Source organism: Rhineura floridana, chromosome 8, assembly GCF_030035675.1.
Source record: "Rhineura floridana isolate rRhiFlo1 chromosome 8, rRhiFlo1.hap2, whole genome shotgun sequence".
NCBI classification, from domain to species: Eukaryota; Metazoa; Chordata; class Lepidosauria; order Squamata; family Rhineuridae; genus Rhineura; species Rhineura floridana.
Genome location: NC_084487.1, coordinates 132,336,909 through 132,354,716, shown reverse-complemented (window position 1 = coordinate 132,354,716; position 17,808 = coordinate 132,336,909). Strand labels below are relative to the sequence as shown.

At 42.6% G+C, this 17,808-nt stretch overlaps 1 protein-coding gene across 4 annotated transcripts in view; it reads right to left on the bottom strand.

The window, feature by feature from the left end:
* The window catches only part of JAKMIP1 (janus kinase and microtubule interacting protein 1), a 206,847-nt gene that overhangs the window by 61,956 nt on the left and 127,083 nt on the right, over window positions 1-17,808 (bottom strand). For all 4 annotated transcript variants that reach the window (XM_061582551.1, XM_061582548.1, XM_061582550.1 and 1 more), the window contains 3 exons: window positions 15,565-15,693; window positions 14,375-14,458; window positions 8,526-8,588 (listed from right to left, as the gene is read on the bottom strand). In XM_061582551.1, the coding sequence (XP_061438535.1) occupies window positions 8,526-8,588; window positions 14,375-14,458; window positions 15,565-15,693 (276 nt within the window). The remainder of the gene's footprint in view (window positions 1-8,525; window positions 8,589-14,374; window positions 14,459-15,564; window positions 15,694-17,808) is intronic.

Below are 17,808 nucleotides of genomic sequence, written 5' to 3'. Positions count from 1 at the left end.
AATAACACAATAGTAACATGCATAATAACATGACTCCAACATAGCGATATAACAGAACTAGAAGTCTTGACTTCACTCTTCAATTTAAATATAATAGCGTAGCAGTAATATATAATACATTAGAAAATATCTAGTCATCCTCCAACTGGGAGGGTCGTGATGGCCGTACTCATAGGAAAATCACCCTTCAGGTGAGACCAATGGTCCATTTTCCCTATGAGTCCGGCCATCACAGCAGGATGTACCAAAGCAGCCCATAATAGGGAGGGACCACCCACATGCTAATCCTCATTAAGAACCTGTTGCAACACTCGTCTGCCAAAAAAGGCGTCAGCAGAGACATAGCAATCTATTTTATAATGCCTTATAAACGAGTGTGGAATAGACCAAACGGCAGCCCTGCAAAGATCAGCAACAGGAGCGTTGGTAACAAAAGCAGCAGTAGTAGCCGCTGACCTGGTTGAATGAGCAGTTATGCTAGCTGGCACTGGAAGCTTAAGAGATGCATAAGCTAAGGCAATACATGTCCGCAACCAGCGGGATAAGGTGGAATTAACTACTTTATGCCCCATAGAACGTGGGTTAAAGGATACAAACAGAGACTCAGTTCGTCGTATATCCTGGATCCTGGACAGGTAGGTCTTGAGAGCCCTCCGGACGTCCAACGAATGCCAAGCCTTCTCGAGCGGATGGGTAGGATTCGGGCAAATGGAAGGCAAAACAATGTCCTGGTTGCAATGGAAAACTGAATCGACCTTGGGATGGAAGGATCAGTCTTCAGTACAACAGAGTCCTTATAGAAGAAGCAGAAATGGCGAGCAGAGGACAATGCGCCCAACTCCGAAAGTCGTCTGGCAGATGTGATTGCGATCAGGAACAAGACCTTGAAGGACAGCATATGTAGAGGCACAGTCCTGATAGGTTCAAACGGAGGGCGTTGCAAAGCCTGCAGAACCTTTGACAGACTCCATGAGGGAAACCGATGGGCAACAGCAGGGGATTGTAGGGCGACTCCCCTCAGAAAGCGTTTGATGAACGGATGTGAGGCAATAGTCACACCAGAAGAAGACACTGATAAAATAGACGACAAAGTCGAAGCATGTCGACATAATGTGTTGGGTCTGAGTCCCATCATAAAGCTGCTATGGAGATATTGTAGCACCTGCTGCATGGTGGCCTGGGATGGATCGTGATGGTGGGACCGGCACTACTTGGAAAAAGCCACCCAAGTATGTTGATAAATACGAGTGGTAGATGGTCTTCTCGAGGCCAAGATAATATCAATAACAGCGTCAGACAGGCCAGCCGACCTGAAATGTCCCCGTTCAAAAGCCACGCTGTTAGATTGAGCCAAGTGGGGACCTGATGGCACACTGTACCCTGGGACAGAAGATCTGGCCTGACTGGAAGTGTTCCAGGATCCGTCACTGACATTGCAAGAAGATCCGTGCTATCAGAACCAGTTGTGCCCTCTCGCTCCGCGCCTTCCTCAAGGTCTTGGCTAACAATGGAACTGGTGGGAAGGCATACAAAAGATCGTCTGGCCACGGTATTGACAGAGCATCTACTGCTTCCGCTGTTGTGTCTAGGTATCGGGCAAAATACCTGGGAAGCTGGCAATTGCGGCTGGAAGCAAACAGGTCGATGGAAAAGTTGCCGAACCGACACTGGAGACGATGGAAAACGGTTGAATGAAGTTTCCATTCTCCCGGAAAGACCTGTTGTCTGCTGAGCCAGTCTGCAGTCACATTCCGGATCCCTCTGAGATGTTCTGGTTTCAGGGATTGCAGATGTTGTTCTGCCCAACCTAAGATGAGGAAGCTAGGTCCTGCAGAGGACGGGACCTGGTGCCCCCCTGTCTGTTCAAATGTGATTTTAAACATGTGTTGTCCATTCGAATGAGGACATGGGCCAAGAGAACAGAGACTGAAAATGAAGTAAAGCCAAGTGGGCAGCCTTTAGCTCCAGCCAATTGATGCTCTGAGTCTGCTCTGCCATGGACCAGACCCCCTGAACATACTGGGAGTTCCAGTGGGCTCCCCAGCCGATGCGACTGGTATTTGTGGTGACAACAGTCCTGCGGGGGTCTCTGAAAGGAGTGCCCTTGGAAAGATGTTAGACCCTCGTCCACCAGCAGAATGAAAGGCGGAGCTGAATTTAAGGGGATTGCTTGATGGTTTGAGCTGGCAATGTCATGTTGGAACGGTAGCAAGGCCCACTGGAGGTGGCGAGTATGAGCTCGAGTCCATGGCACAATATGGATAGTAGAGATGAGCATTCCGAGCGCCCTGGCTAGGGGCATGACATCTGCGAAGGATTTGTGCATCAGAGATCTTGTAATGTCTGTGATAGCGGTTATGTGATCTGATGATAGGAACACCGTCGCTTGCAGGGTGTCCAACATTGCACCTAGATGCTGTAGACATTGTGTTGGTTGTAGATGGCTTTTGTCGAAGTTGACTAGCCAACCGTGGGCCTCTACCCTGGAAGCGTCTATTCCAGCCTCCTCTGGAGGAGTGGGAATCATATGTAGGGAACTCGCAGCCTCGTCCCCCAGGCCGCGTTCCTTGAAAGGGCTGAGACGTGTGGAATGAAGTGAAAAAGCCTAAAAGGTCTGTGCTCCCTGTTTTTGACGGTGGCCAAGATGGGCTTTCGAGTGTCCTTAGGGTCAACAAGCACCGCTTTTAGTGCTTTCTCACCAAAAAGTAATGACCCGGCATAAGGTATCCGTGATAGATTAACTCTGGCAGTAGGGTCGGCCTGCCAGTGACGAACCCAGAGGGTCTGTCGGGCCACGACTTGAGATGCCATTGCGCGTGCTGCTAGTTGATTCACGTCCAAGGTGGCGTCGGCCACGAAGGCAGCTGTTTTGTGCAATTTTATAAGTGATCTGCGCATTGAAACAGGATCTGGATTGGGATCCTCGATGAGGTCATCCAACCACATCATCGCTGCCCTGGCGAAGATAGAAGCTGAGGTTGATGCACGCATAGAAAAGGCGGTGGCCTCATGGGTTTTGCGTAGTGCAAAATCCAGTCTCCGCTCAGTAGCATCCTTTAAATGAGATTCTCCTTCCCTTGGCAAGAGGGATCTGGAAACTAAGCTAGAAATAGGCTCGTCTATGCCAGGGACGGCCAGTTTGGTAGCAAAGTCCGGGGCCAAAGCATAAAGTCTGCCCGCAATGTTATTAAAGCGGCGTGCTTGTAGGGGGTGAGCCCATTCGTCTTTGGGCAGTTTGGCGATGGAGTCTGACACGGGAAGGTAGTGTTCAGCTGGGGTGGGAGATTTCAAAACCCTAGCCCCCTTTAAGACGGGAGTGGAAGAAGTAGTTGGAGTGGATTGAAGGCCAGGGTGTTCAACACTCTGCGCGCCAGAGGCTGGTAGTCTGAGGCGTCGAAGAGGCGATAGGATGTGTCCTGCTCATGCTCATAATGGTCACTCCAATCATCTCCTTCGTCTTGCAGCGCGAATGTGGACTCCTCCTCACCAAAGGTGTCATCAACACACCTCCCTTGGAGTTGTGAGATAAGCTCCTGGGATAGTCGCAGGGCTGGAACTGTGGACGGTTGCTCTTGGGCAGGCGGACTGGGCGGCCCCACAGGTAGGGTAGGAGAGTAAGCCCCAGGTGGGATGACAGTTGGCTGGTCAGGAAAGCCCGGAAAATCCTCCTTGTCAGAGGAGGCAGCAGGAGACCAAAAAAGGGTAGTTAGCTGTGCAGGGGATGACCCCTGAGGAGTCGGAACAGAGAAATAGCGAGGCCATCTGGCAGTGCTATAGCCAGAGAGGTGCTTTGTTTTGGCAACCGCTTTCGTATGCCTTAGGTGGTTTAGGCTTGGTCGCCTGGCTTGTCTCTGGCTGTTCTGCCATCATATATATATTAGGGTAGCTGTACACGGCACACGACTGAGGCAGAATGCACAGACCCGAAGAAGCTCAGTACATGGCACACAACTGGGGCAGAATGCACTGGGAGATGGCTTACACTGTCACGATGGGGCAGAATGTACACTATGAACAGGCTCAGGACACGGCACACGACTGGGGCAGAATGCACTGGCAGATGGCTAAGTACCCTGCCACGATGGGGCAGAATGTACAGAGTTAACAGTTCAGACAGCTCTATGTGGGGCAGATGGCCAAGTACACTGCCACGATGGGGCAGAATGTACACTATGAACAGGCTTAGAACAGGCTCAGGACACGGCACACGACTGGGGCAGAATGCACTGGCAGATGGCTAAGTACACTGCCACGATGGGACAGAATGTACGGAGTTAACAGTTCAGGCAGCTCTTATGTGGGATAAAAGTCAAGCCGCTGTATAGTATTCACAGCCTTGTATGTATCAACAGTCTTGTACACTGCCACGTAGGGGCAGAATGCACAGATCAGGCGGCTTGGTAGAGAATCAACAGTACACGGCCACAGCGGGGGCAGAATGTAGAGACCCGAGCAGTCACAGTGTACGACCACAGAGGGGGTAGGATACACTGGCAGATGGCTAAGTACACGGCCACAGAGGGGGCAGGATGCACTATGGTATCAGCGTTAATATAATGTAGGCTGGGTTTCAGGCTTGGTACTGGAAGGTTGCGGCTTGGCTGTTTGAGACATGCCTGGCTGTTCTGCCATCTTATATTCACTTTGGGTGCAGTACACGGCCACAGAGGGGGCAGGATGTAGAGACCCGAACAGGCACAGTGTACGACCACAGAGGGGGTAGGATACACTGGCAGATGGCTAAGTGCACGGCCACAGAGGGAGCAGGATGCACTATGATATCAGTGTTAGTAATGTAGGCTGTATTTCAGGCTTGGTACACGGCCACAGAGGGGGCAGGATGTACAGTATAGACTTCAGGCTTGGTACACGGCCACAGAGGGGGCAGGATGTACAGTATAGACTTCAGGCTTGGTACACGGCCACAGAGGGGGCAGGATGCACAGTTCAGCAACTGATATCAGAGCCACAGCCTTGATGATACAGCCACAGTAGAATAGATTCAAGTAGTTGTAGAAACGTATGTGCTCTGCAGCTTACTAACAGACACTGACAGGAAAGGTATACACTGACAGTGGCAGGCCTAGAACAGAGGCGTTTTTCAGTAAGGCCAATAGAAAAGGCGGGAAAAAAGTGGGAGGATCAACATGGCGCCCACAAGGAGCGGGAAAATTGAGCCAATGAGAAAGGTTTGGGGTGAGGAAGGAGCAATGGCAGTCTAAAGACAGCGCCAACTAGCTCAAGCTTCTCAAAAATTTTTAAAAACTCAACAGTCGTCGATGGCGGCTGGGGGACGAGCTATGTCTTAATAGCCGCGGAGACGGGCTCACGAAGCGCCAAATTTAAACGGAGCTGCAGCCGCAGGCTTCAATGGTCGTCACGGCGTAATTAACTGCCGCGGAGAAAGCCGGAGGGAGGGGGGGCAGAGCAAGGGAAAGAGCCGCAGCCGCAGGCTCTGGGGCCGCCAAAATAGGAGGCGATAAAAGGGAGAGAGCAAGGCGGCGCGAGGCGGAGAGCCGCGATCGGAAGCTCTCGATTAGACTTGCGGCCGCCTGCTGAGCGAGGGAGAGTCGCAGCCGCGGTCTCCCGGAATCGCCGTTAGGATTGGCAGAGAGCAGCGGCTCCTGCGAGGCTAAACGAGGGCGGAGGAGTGCCGCTGGGCGAGAAGGAAAGCCGTAAGCTCCCTTAACAAAAGGAGACTAAGGCAGCCGCCTTAGAGAGAGAGAACCGCAGCCGCGGTATCTCTGGGAGCCGTAGGCTAAAGTTCTGGGGGAAAGGATCAGGGAAGGGAGGGCCCCCCCCCAAGGAATTCCCCAGGAACAACGAGACAAATGATGTCAAAGACAAGACAGAGGGAAGGAAGAAACGTAGGATAGACAGATAACAAAACCTTCACACTCTGGGAAACGAATACACAAACAAAAAACAAGAAACTTAGCTACGCTATCTGGAATAACAAACTTGTTCGATACGAAGGCAAGAATGAACTGGGGAGTGGGAGGGGCCTGACGCCCCTAGTCTTGACTTCAAAAACATTCTTGCCTTCGCACGATAGGTGGAGCTACAACCCGCTGTGATGGCCGGACTCATAGGGAAAATGCTCTGAATCTAGTTTTCAATGTCTGTGGCAGTGGAGGAGAAGGGATATTCAGGGTCCCCCAGGAGAGACCCCAGAGGGCCATGGGTTACCCACATGTGTCTTAGACCTGACCTGTAGGCAATAGTACATTGGGAGAGGATGCCATGGATCAGGAAACATAGGATGGGGAGAAAATGTCACTTCCAGAAGTATAGCCCTATTCCAAATAGGGTAACCCTCATAACTTAATTTTTCATTTTTATAAATATGGAAGGTCAGGCCACAAATCTTCCAACATTAGATCTAGCTTGGCACTGAAGCAAACAGCAGGATGAGTCTACACACTATAAGCAGCAATGCCTCTAGCACACCATCTTCAACTCTTTCAGAGAACTACCATCTGTCTCCAGAAGTTCTGTAGTGTTCCTAAAGTTTGCTTTGATTAGCTGACTACTCTGAATGGCTTGTCTTGTCATTTGAGATAATATTTAAGGGGGGGGGAGTATAATTTCTCACTTATGTTTTTCTAGGATATAAAATTCATGATTAGTAGGAATACAAACTTTATGTGGCCCTTCATAATCCAGGAAGCTTCAAGCTGGCTAACTTAACATCTGTTCTTGGGTAAACTGGTGGAAAGCATTACAGTAGGGCCCCACTCATACGGCAGGTTAGGTTCCAGACCCCTGCCGAAAAGCGAAAACTGCCGAAAGGCAGATCAGCTGTAGTGCAGGGGTCTGGAACCTAACCCGCTGATTGCGCCGGTGGAATCAGCTGTAGCACGGGGGTCTGATCACCCCCGAGGAGGAGAAGTTCAGCTGTAGTGCACTACAGTTGATCTTCCCCTCCTCCGGTGCAATCAGCTGGAGTGTGGGAAACTCCAGTCCCCGCTCCAGCTGATCGCCCTGCTGGTGCCGTATTAGCGGAACTAATATTTACTGTATTAAAACTAAAATTGTCACGAACAAGAACAAGCCTTGATGAAAAAAGTAAGTCCTGCCTTGTTAATGATTTAGTTTGTCAAGATCATCTGCTAATATGTAAATGTGGTGATCAAGTAGACATTGTTTATTTGGACTTTCAAAAAGCTTCTGACGAAGTCCCTCACCATAAACTCCCAAATAAACTTAGAACTTACGAGATAAGAGCACAGTCCTCTTATAGACCAGTAATTGACTAAAGAACAGGAAGCAGATAAAAATAGACAACTTTTACGACGGAAGGATGTAAGAATTGGGGTGTCTAAGGATCTGTATTGGGACTGATGCTTTTAAACTTGCTCATAAACAATCTGCAGTTAGGGGTGAGAAGATGCAAAATATTAGTGGTGGGAAGAGAGGAAACCAGTGCCATTGTGAGTGTGGGACCCACCCTCGGAACATTTTCAGGTTCCTCCCACACCGATAGGCTAGCTTTTGGAGGCAAACCAGTGAATTGTGGGTGTGGGAAGATTGTCACAGACCTTGTGTATGGCATCTTTAAAAAAAGGAAAAAAGATGAATTCCGTGCTAGGGATTATTAGGCAAGGGATTTAAAACAACACTGTCAATATTATAATGCCTTTATACAAATCTATGATGTGACCACACTTGGAATACTGAGTACAGGTCTAGTTGCTACATCTCAAAAACGATATTGCAGAGCTGGAAAAGATGCAGAAAAGAGCAACCAAAATATTTGATCAGGGGGAAAAAACTATATTTGGATCTTTTTGGTTTAGGAAAAAAGTGACGAAAGGGGGGCACAATGGAGAAGTGTATAAAATCACACATGGTGGGAAGAACGTGGAGAGGCATACATTTTTCTCTCTCACACATAAACCACTGAGTATAATAATAATAATAATAATAATAAACTTTAATTTATAGGCCGCCTATCTAGCCAATGGCCACTCTAGGCGGCTTACAATAAAACATAATAAAATACAATAAACAATAGTATGAGCTGCTAGGTGATCTATAACTGGAGAGGGCTGCTGTTTGCACATCTTGATGGTGGCTTCCAGAGGCACCAAGCTAACCATTATGGGAAATAGGCTAATAAACTAGATAGATAATTAGCTGAGCCAGCAGGGCTCGTGTTCTTATGTGATCTTTATCAAACAAATAAGTGCAGTGTTCACAGTGTCAGAGAAAATCTGCATAAAATAGCAATCTCTGAAGTTCATTTTAGCTACAGAGTTTTTGTTTTTCCATTACCACAAAATATTTGTGCACTAATGAATCATTACTAAAACAATTCAGTTATGTTCTCCCTCACTCCCTACCACACACTACATAGATTTTTCTGAAGGCTCTTAGCAGTTTCATTCTGGCTAATGTACCTATTAATCACTCCCATTTAGCAAACAAAATTGCCACTGCAAAAACACCTTTAGTATCTTAGTGCTTATGATTTTGTAGCAATCAGCACTGGAAATACTGGAGCTATCATTTATTTCACCTACCTTTTCTAGCAATTCTTGGTTTGTCATGATGAGTGCCTGTTTTTCGTCTATCCATTTAGAGTCCTGCAAGAGAGTTTTCAGAATTAAAATGTATTTTATTTATTAAAAACACACTGCATCTTATCAATTATCAAGGCAGTTTACAAAACATAAAATAAGTAATATAAACATACAAAACAACCAGAAAATAAAAGCTGAATTAAAAAATCATATATTTTAAAATACTTAAGACTGTAAAAATATTTTAAATGTTTGGGTAAATAAAAGTAATTGCCTAGCATCTAAAACAGCAAAAGTGGCATCAAGCATACCACCCTGGGGAAGTTTATTCCACAGCTGGGACACCACTACCAAAAAAGCCCTCTCACCTCTAATGGTGGTAGCATTCAGATAAGGAGGACATGCATTCAGGTTGGTATGGGAGGAGACACATCAAGTCCTTGGGTCCCAAGCCATTTAGGCATTTAAAGGTAAGCAGTTGCACTATGAACTGGGGCCAGAAGTGACTGTTCAGTCAGTAAAGTTCTTTTAAGACTAGTGAGATATAATACAAGTGAGCAATGTCAGTTAAAACTGTGGCTACTGCATTCACTAACTGAAGCTTCTGAACTGTAATAATCCAGATGGGATCTTCCAGAGCATGGATAACCATGGAGAGTATCTCTGCCCAGGAAAGACTGTAGCTGATGCTTCAGGCAAAGCAGGTGGAAAGGTGCTACGTGCTACAGAGCTATTTCTTAAGGGGGAGTGCAATTTCATTCACAACTGGCTGAATACAATCTCCCTGAACTAGAGAACCATCTAGCCACAGGACCACTGTCTTGTCAGAAGAAAGCTTCAGTTTACTGGCTCTCATCCAGCCCAGATACCAGTCCAACTCTTCCACAGCTTCACATTGACTTTCAATGATAGTTTTTGACTAACACTAACCCTCTGTATAGAGAGATTTGTTCTCAACTAAATTGCAAATGCAACTGTTTCGAGTAAGGTTGGCAGGTACATGCTTATGCATTCTGAACTTAAAGAGTGCTACCAAATATTTAATATATGCTATTAGACTACCTAGTCAAGTCTGAGCTTACTGTCACTGGCTTGCCATAGGCAGTCAATGGTCTCCCATTGACTATATGAGGATGGCATGTATACCAAGTGCTTAAGAAAAGCACTATGTGATTTTGTGATGAGGATAAACATTCCTGTTTTTAAAGAAATTGAGGCAATTTGAAATATTTTAAATCTCATCCCAACTGAATGCATGAAGACAGTTACTTGTTTATTCAGGTGAAAACCATCCAGTATTAATGAAAGTGATAAAAGAATGTCTCTAATTCTGCCTCATATCAACAATTTTACTAAAAAATAACATCATGCATAAGAAAACTTTATTTGCAATTTTTTTTTTATTTTGAACAGCTATTAACAGTTTCATTTTAGCACTGAACTAAGCAGCAAAAGCAACATGCCCAAAGAAGAAAAAGTGTTTTTTCTTAAGACTGCAACAGACATTCACAACCATGGCACGATCCATAGCCTGATACAGTATTACACAAAAGGTCAAGCTAAATGTAAAAAAAAGCTCAGAATGGCTCCCTGAGCACCACGGCATGCCTGACTTTTTACCAGTTTTGCAACTGAGATAACTTCTTTCTTTTCTTTTATTACGGTCATAGACCTGAACAAAACATGAAAATACAAATCCTTGATAGATATACATAAACAACATTTATACAGGAATATACTTTTTATAAAAACAGTTTTTATGAATAATTTTTAAAAGTGACAATATAGATGTAAGATAAAGCACAGTTTTGATGTTAAGGACATTTAATCGATATTAGAGCTGTTTTTTCCATAAGGCTTGGGCAATATAAAGAAATTTAGCAACTAACTTAGTATTATTTTTGTTTTTATCTGACAAAAGAAACCGAACTACCCCTTCTGGGGAACTTTCCTGATGCCTTGAAATAAGCGGCAAGATGTATTTGGTTCTAGGTTCATTATATAGCTCACATTGTAAAAGAACATGATATAAAGATTCAGGAGAATTTGAATTACAGACACAATAATGATGTTCTATAGGAATTCCTAGGTATCGGCCCGTTAAATAAGCAGAGGGTAAGCAATTAAACCTCGCACGAGAAAACAAAAATCTATAATGGGGAAATGTTAGTTCTGTTAAATATGACAGTTGAGATGAAGAACAAAAACTCAGCCCAAAATGTAATGGGGAGCAGGATGTAGTTGCCTTAGAATATAAATACTGATAGTCAAGATCCCTTATTCTCTGGCTGATGATATAATTGGCTTTTTCAGAGTCCCAGGATGATAAGAGTTCTGTGGACAGGCCTAAACATTTTAGCTTATTATTGTAGGTTTTGATCCACGAGCTTGTAAAAGGGTCTCTCCATATTAAGTGGAGGTACCCTAAAGAAGGACCGGAATAAGCTACCTTGATCCAAAATCTAAAGGCATGTAGCCAGGCTGTGTGTTCTATTGAGTTTATTCCAGCCTCGAGTCTGAGACCAGCTGGGGAAACACAGTTTGGCATACCGAAAATGGCCCGTAAAAAGCTCGAAAGAACCCTTTCTACTTTTTTATTGAGTTCTGTAACCCAAATTGGTACTCCATAGAGAAGATGTGAAAGTATTTTAATTTTAAAGATTTTCATGGCAGCAGGGATATAACAGCCTCCTTTAGTATAATAAAATCTAATAGAAGCTCTGGAGACGTTTTGTGCTGATTGAATTGCAGTCTGTATATGAAGGGACCATGAAAGTGAGGAACAGAATAAAATACCTAGGTATTTAAATTTTTTTACTTGCTCAAAAGTTTTATCTTTTACTTTCCAATGGAGTGTCAGTTTTCTTTTGGTGAAAACCATTATTTTAGACTTTTGGAAATTAATAGCAAGAAAAATTTTTTCACAATAGCACATAAAGGCCCTGAGAAGGCGTTTAAGGCTAATCTCCGAAAAAGACATCAGAACCGTATCATCAGCATATAATAGAAGGGGACAATTTAATCCTGCTAATTTTGGGGAATGAAAATTTTCATTGCAGCAAATTGTGCTTAAATCATTTAAAAAAAGATTAAATAAGGAGGGGGCCAAAACACAACCTTGCCACACTCCTACTTGTGCTGGTATAGGTCTGGTCAATTCACCATTTATCCCATATCTCACCCTCAGAGAAGTACTATGGTATAACTGGCTGATTAGAAATAGAAGACGCTTATCTATAGAGGTCGCATTTAGTTTGGCCCATAGAAGATTCCTTGGGACTGAATCGAATGCAGTCTTGAGGTCCATAAAAGCGACAAAAAGTCCCCTATTTTTGTTGCTCATGTATTTTTCTGCCAGGAATCGTAATATTAAACAGTCTTCAATAGTGGATCTATTTGGTCAAAAACCTGCTTGCTCGGGACCCAGAATATTTTTTTCTTCTATCCAGGATTGTAGTTTGACATTTAAGAAAGATGCATATACTTTGCCCACTACAGATAGAAGACTGATGGGCCTATAGTTTCCAGGATCTTCCTTATCTCCTTTTTTAAATAAGGGAATGATGACCGCTTCAAGCCAGGATGAGGGTATCTTCCCAGTTGAATTTATCTGGGTAAAAAGGGATGAGAGCAGTGGAGCCCACCATTGGATGTTAGTTTTGAGCATTTCTGGTAAGATTGTATCTATTCCAGGGGCTTTTCCGCTTTTTAGATTTTTAATTAGACATATTACTTCATCTTGGGCAACCGGAGGCCAATCAGGACAAGAATCTGAGCTGAGCTGATAGTCCATAGGAATTTACACTATATTTATCAAACTGCAGGGAAAAATGATGTACCCAGGTATCATCTGGAATATTACATTGCTGAAAGTTTGTAGAACCTGAGATAACAGAAGTTTATACCAGCAAAGTGAATGCTGTTTCAGTCATCACTCTTGCACTTCCCTCCATGTTTCAAGAGAGAGATCCTCCTTTTATTTTTAAAAGTGGAACCTGAGTACATTTAATAGTTTTTATATTTATTTGTTTTCTTATTAATAAAACAATAACAGATTTTTCTAAAAAGCAAGGAGCTGAATTGTTCTGGGATTGTGGAGAGGGACTTCCTAGTGACATAAAAGGCGCCCAGAAATGGTGCCATGCATAGCTGGTCCCTGCTGTACATTTGCAAAAGAGGGTTTTTCCCCAGACCCCAACCAATCTTGCAGAGACAAGTTATAGATGGATTGAGTGCACTGAGGGTGCTTCTAAAGTAGTCCCACCACTAAAAAAAAAGAAAAAAAAGCTATGCTGGCCTTCATTCAAAGACAACTGTTTCCCAATCCAATTAACAAAATTTAACAACACAGAAATGCTCAGCTTTTAATCCATATATCAAGAATGTTACAAATAGATGCATATGTTAATAGTTTAACATTTGTTAAATTTTGCACCACTTGGCATCAAACATGACAACTTTATGCTCATAATAAGAACAGCAAGGAATCTGAACCAAAGCCACCTTATTGTTAACAGAACTATACAAGTTTATGTCTTGCCAGCCCAGATGCAGCAGAGCTGAACCACAATCAGAAAGGTTACTTTGAGCCTGACAATCTCTTTCAACTGATGTTCTACTACTATAAGAATAAGAGGAGTCATTCTGAATGTCAGGAGGACTGTCAAAACAACCAAAATGTGCTGCTTGTACACAGCAGTACCCAAGGCCTACCTAAAAAAGCTACCCTTCCCAGAAAGGACAGGACACTCTATGCCCACTTAATATTTTTTTCCAGAGATAAAGGGCAGTGGAGAAGTCACCATCCATGCCAGGAAGGCCCTGGGTATTGCCGTACGTACATGGTGTATCCAGGGTAGCTAAGCATCAAAAATAATTCCCATGACAATAAACTGCCTTGGAAGTACTGTACATCTACCATAGTGTCCAATGCCTCCTCAGGATCACCGGATTCCCATTATGGATATGACCCTCAGGGCCAACCACCATCTCTAGCAAATGGTACACAGTGAGGGTGCATAAGAGCCATAATTGCTGGGAGGAGTGATGAGTACTGGTAGGCCTTTGTAGGCCTATTTAAAATCCACAAACTCCCAAATGGGGCTGAATAAAATGGTTCCCACAAATCCCGCGAGCAGACTCAGATGTATTCTGGATCTTTCCCATTACTAAATAAAAATTGTACTTTCTGCATTTTGATGTTCCTTGAGTTATGTAAAATTAAGATTTTTTACTTGTTATAGAAAGATTAAACTTCCTAAAGAATCTGCTACTGTCTGTAATCAATCATTTTTGTTACTGAGAAATTCTGAGACTTCTATTTCATAGTCTTTTTAATGTGATCCAGAACCCCTCTCTTATATGTGATCCAGAATCTTCCTGTTTTCTTTGATAGAGGAACATGCGCTTTGCAATCATAGAGATCCAAACTGCACACATAGGTCATTCATCTGCTCACAAAAACAAACAACAAAAAATGAAACAAGAAAACTCTGTGCAAGTGCCTAAACATCATGGAGACTGTCTAGCTGAAAGGTGGTATCGGTCGAAATTCTCTCCTGCAAGGGTTGTGGTGGGAATCGTAAATATCATTCAAGATACTATTTGAACATATTAGAAAGGATATCAATCTTAGCATATTTTTATTACTTTACTACTTCTAATACTTCCTCTCCAGGATATATTTTTTCATTTAATGCATTTTTTTCTCATTGTCAGTTTTTCTAGTGGCAGAATAGCAGCTAATGTATATTGGACACAGAAATGTACCAGGAAGCAATGAAGATAAGAGCAGCGCTGCATGCAGAAGGAAGAGTGAACTGACAGAAAGTACAAAGAGAGCCTTTTACCTGTCCTGTCTCAATCAGAGCTTTCTCCAAGTCTTCAATTTTTGCTTGGCATCTGAGAAGTTCAGCTTGCAGTTGTTCACGTGTCTGAATGGAAAGTTCAAAGAACAACTGGGATATAGGAGGTTCTGCTATATTCTGTTTTTACACACAGTTCATCATTTCAAAACTAAGTATTTCCAGTCCTTTATTTACCACTCCAATTTATCTTAAAAAAAAATTAACTACTGCAAGCAGTAGTGAGGCCAACAAAATTGTTACTCAGTAAATACTGCACTGGATTTGGCAGTGAGAAGATAACAAGGATGTTATAAAAAAAGTTATGGAGAACAAAATTTGTTGAGTAGGGTTTAATTGGAACAGTTGCTAGAATAAGAACTCCAGCTACAATATTAAGTTTCGGCTGGAGAGATTTCAAATAGCTACAAAGACCTGAGAGGTAAACTGGATTAAAAAGTGAATGCCACAATGCCCAGAAGGTAACTGGAGCTTATTTAAATCAACACTGTATGAATTATCAACAGACTGCATATCAAACAGACTTATCTAGATGAGTAACTGCATTAAACAGATTTTAGGTAAACTGGAAAAAGGATCGGATTGGCCTATAATTTAGTGCTGCTGCCAAAAATTAGTTTAAACTGATTTCTGGTGGTAGATTGGAAACCCAAGCATCTCAGCACTAGGAATTACTGGAACATTTCCAAGCCGCATAAGGCCAAAGGGTGCATCAATTATGATGTCATTAATATGTTTTTAATTGATTGTTTTATATTATCACATAACAACAATTTTTATTGATTTGTTATTATTACTACTACAAACAAACACCTCTAGAGTTCTGACAAGTTGCTCTGTGACATTTCAGAGGCACCTGTTCTGGGTTCCACTTCAGAGATTGAAATGGCAATTCCAGAATCTAAAAAATTCAAGATCTAGTCTGAAATTTCAGAAGATTCCAGTCTCTGAAGTCCATCAAAAATGTCTCCACAGGAAGTGATCCCATCCCAGCAAATAGGGACTATATGCAAGAGGTCAAAATAAAGAAAAGAGTGCTACCAAAATCAGGTAGTATGCAATCTGACACAACTAAAGAATTAAAGAGGCAAAGCCTGGACATCTCAACTTTGAATACGTGCCAAATTAATTGAGAGAGCCTGTTTTTCCCCACAAAGCCACATTAAAAAAAATACCCTTGCTTCTCTTTCTGCATCATGCTTTCCCCCGACATGTTCTTGGAGCAATGCATATGCTCTTTGCAAAGCTTGATATTCTCTGGTTAGTTGACAGAACCTCAAGTCAGCTTCTTCTTTAGGAGTGCTCTTTAAAGAAATGCAAAAAAAAAAAGTTTTTTCCTGATGTTGCAAACATGGTTAATAGATTATCATTATCACCAATTTTAAAAAAGAACTACGTAAAGAAGCAAATCATGAAAGATAGGCATGCCATTCTCGTTAAGTCTTTCTAAACTTTGTACTTAAGTAATTAATGAATAGGCCACCAGTTGCTTGCCAAGTCCAAGTTGCAAATTGTAAGATATTATTGGTGATGATAACCAAACCACAAAGTTACCTATAGTTTCAATATATACTTTGTTGTTATGTGCCTTCAAGTCGGTTACGACTTATGGTGACCCTATGAATCAGCGACCTCCAATAGCATCCATCATGAACCACCCTGTTCAGTTCTTGTAAGTTCAGGTCTGTGGCTTCCTTTATGGAATAAATCCATCTCTTGTTTGGTCTTCCTCTTTTTCTACTCCCTTCTGTTTTTCCCAGCATTATTGTCTTTTCTAGTGAATCATGTCTTCTCATGATGTGTCCAAAGTATGATAACCTCAGTTTCATCATTTTAGCTTCTAGTGATAGTTCTGGTTTAATTTGTTCTAATACCCAATTATTGGTCTTTTTCCCAGTCCATGGTATGAGCAAAGCTCTCCTTCAACACCACATTTCAAATGAGTTGATTTTTCTCTTATCCGCTTTTTTCTCTGTCCAACTTTCACATCCATCTATAGAGACTGGGAATGGTCTGAATGATCCTGACTTTAGTGTTCAGTGATACATCTTTGCATTTGAGGACCTTTTCTAGTTCTCTCATAGCTGCCCTCCCCAGTCCTAGCCTTCTTCTGATTTTCTTCACTATTGTCTACATTTTGGTTAATGACTGTGCCAAGGTATTGATAATCCTTGACAAGTTCAATGTTGTCAACTTTAAAGTTACATAAATCTTCTGTTGTCATTACTTTAGTCTTCTTGATGTTCAGCTATAGTAGTCCTGCTTTTGTACTTTCCTCTTAACTTTCCTGCTGGGAGGAAGGGCGGGATATAAATCAAATAATAAATGAATAAATAAAAATAAACTTTCATCAACATTTGTTTAAAATCATTACTGGTTTCTGCTAGTAGTATGGTATCATCTGCATATCTTAAATTATTGATATTTCTCCCTCCAATTTTCACACCTCCTTCATCTTGGTCCAATCCCACTTTCCGTATGGTATGTTCTGCACATACATTAAACAAATAGGGTGATAAAATACATTCCTGTCTCACACCCTTTCCGATGGGGAACCAATTGGTTTCTCCATATTCCGTCCGTACAGTAGTCTCTTGTTCAGAGTAAAGGTTGCGCATCAGGACAGTCAGATGCTGTGGCACCCCCATTTCTTTAAAAGCATTCCATAGTTTTTCATGATCTACACAACCAAAGGCTTTGCTGCAATCTATAAAGCACAGGGTGATTTTCTTCTGAAATTCCTTGGTCTGTTCCATTGTCCAACGTATGTTTGCGACATGATCTCTGGTGCCTCTTTCTAAATCCAGCTTGGACATCTGGCATTTCTCGCTCCATATATGGTAACAGCCTTTGCTGTAGAATCTTGAGCATTACTTTACTTGCATGGGATATTAAGGCAATAGTTTGATAATTATTGCATTCCCTAGGGTCCCCTTTCTTTGGAACTGGGATCTATATAGAATGCTTCTAGTCTGTGGGCCATTGTTTAGTTTTCCATATTTCTTGACAATTTTTTGCCAAAATTTGGACAGATTTAGTCTCAGTAGCTTGTAGCAACTTTATTGGTATGCCATCTGTTCCTGGTGATTTGTTTCTTCCAAGTATTTTAAGAGCAGCTTTCACCTCACATTCTAAAATTTCTGGTTCTTCATCATATGGTTCCTCCATGAATGAATCTGTCATCCTGGCATCTCTTTTATAGAGTTCTTCAGTGTATTGCTTCCATCTTCCTTTTATTTCATCTCGGTCAGTCATTATGTTCCTCTGTTGATGATTCAACATCCCTACTCTTGGTTTAAATTTCTGTTTCATTTCTCTGATCTTTAGGAATAGGGCTCTTGTTCTTCCCTTTTTGTTGTCCTCTTCTATCCCTATACAGTAACTATTGTAATAGTTCTCTTTGTCCCTACGTACTAGGC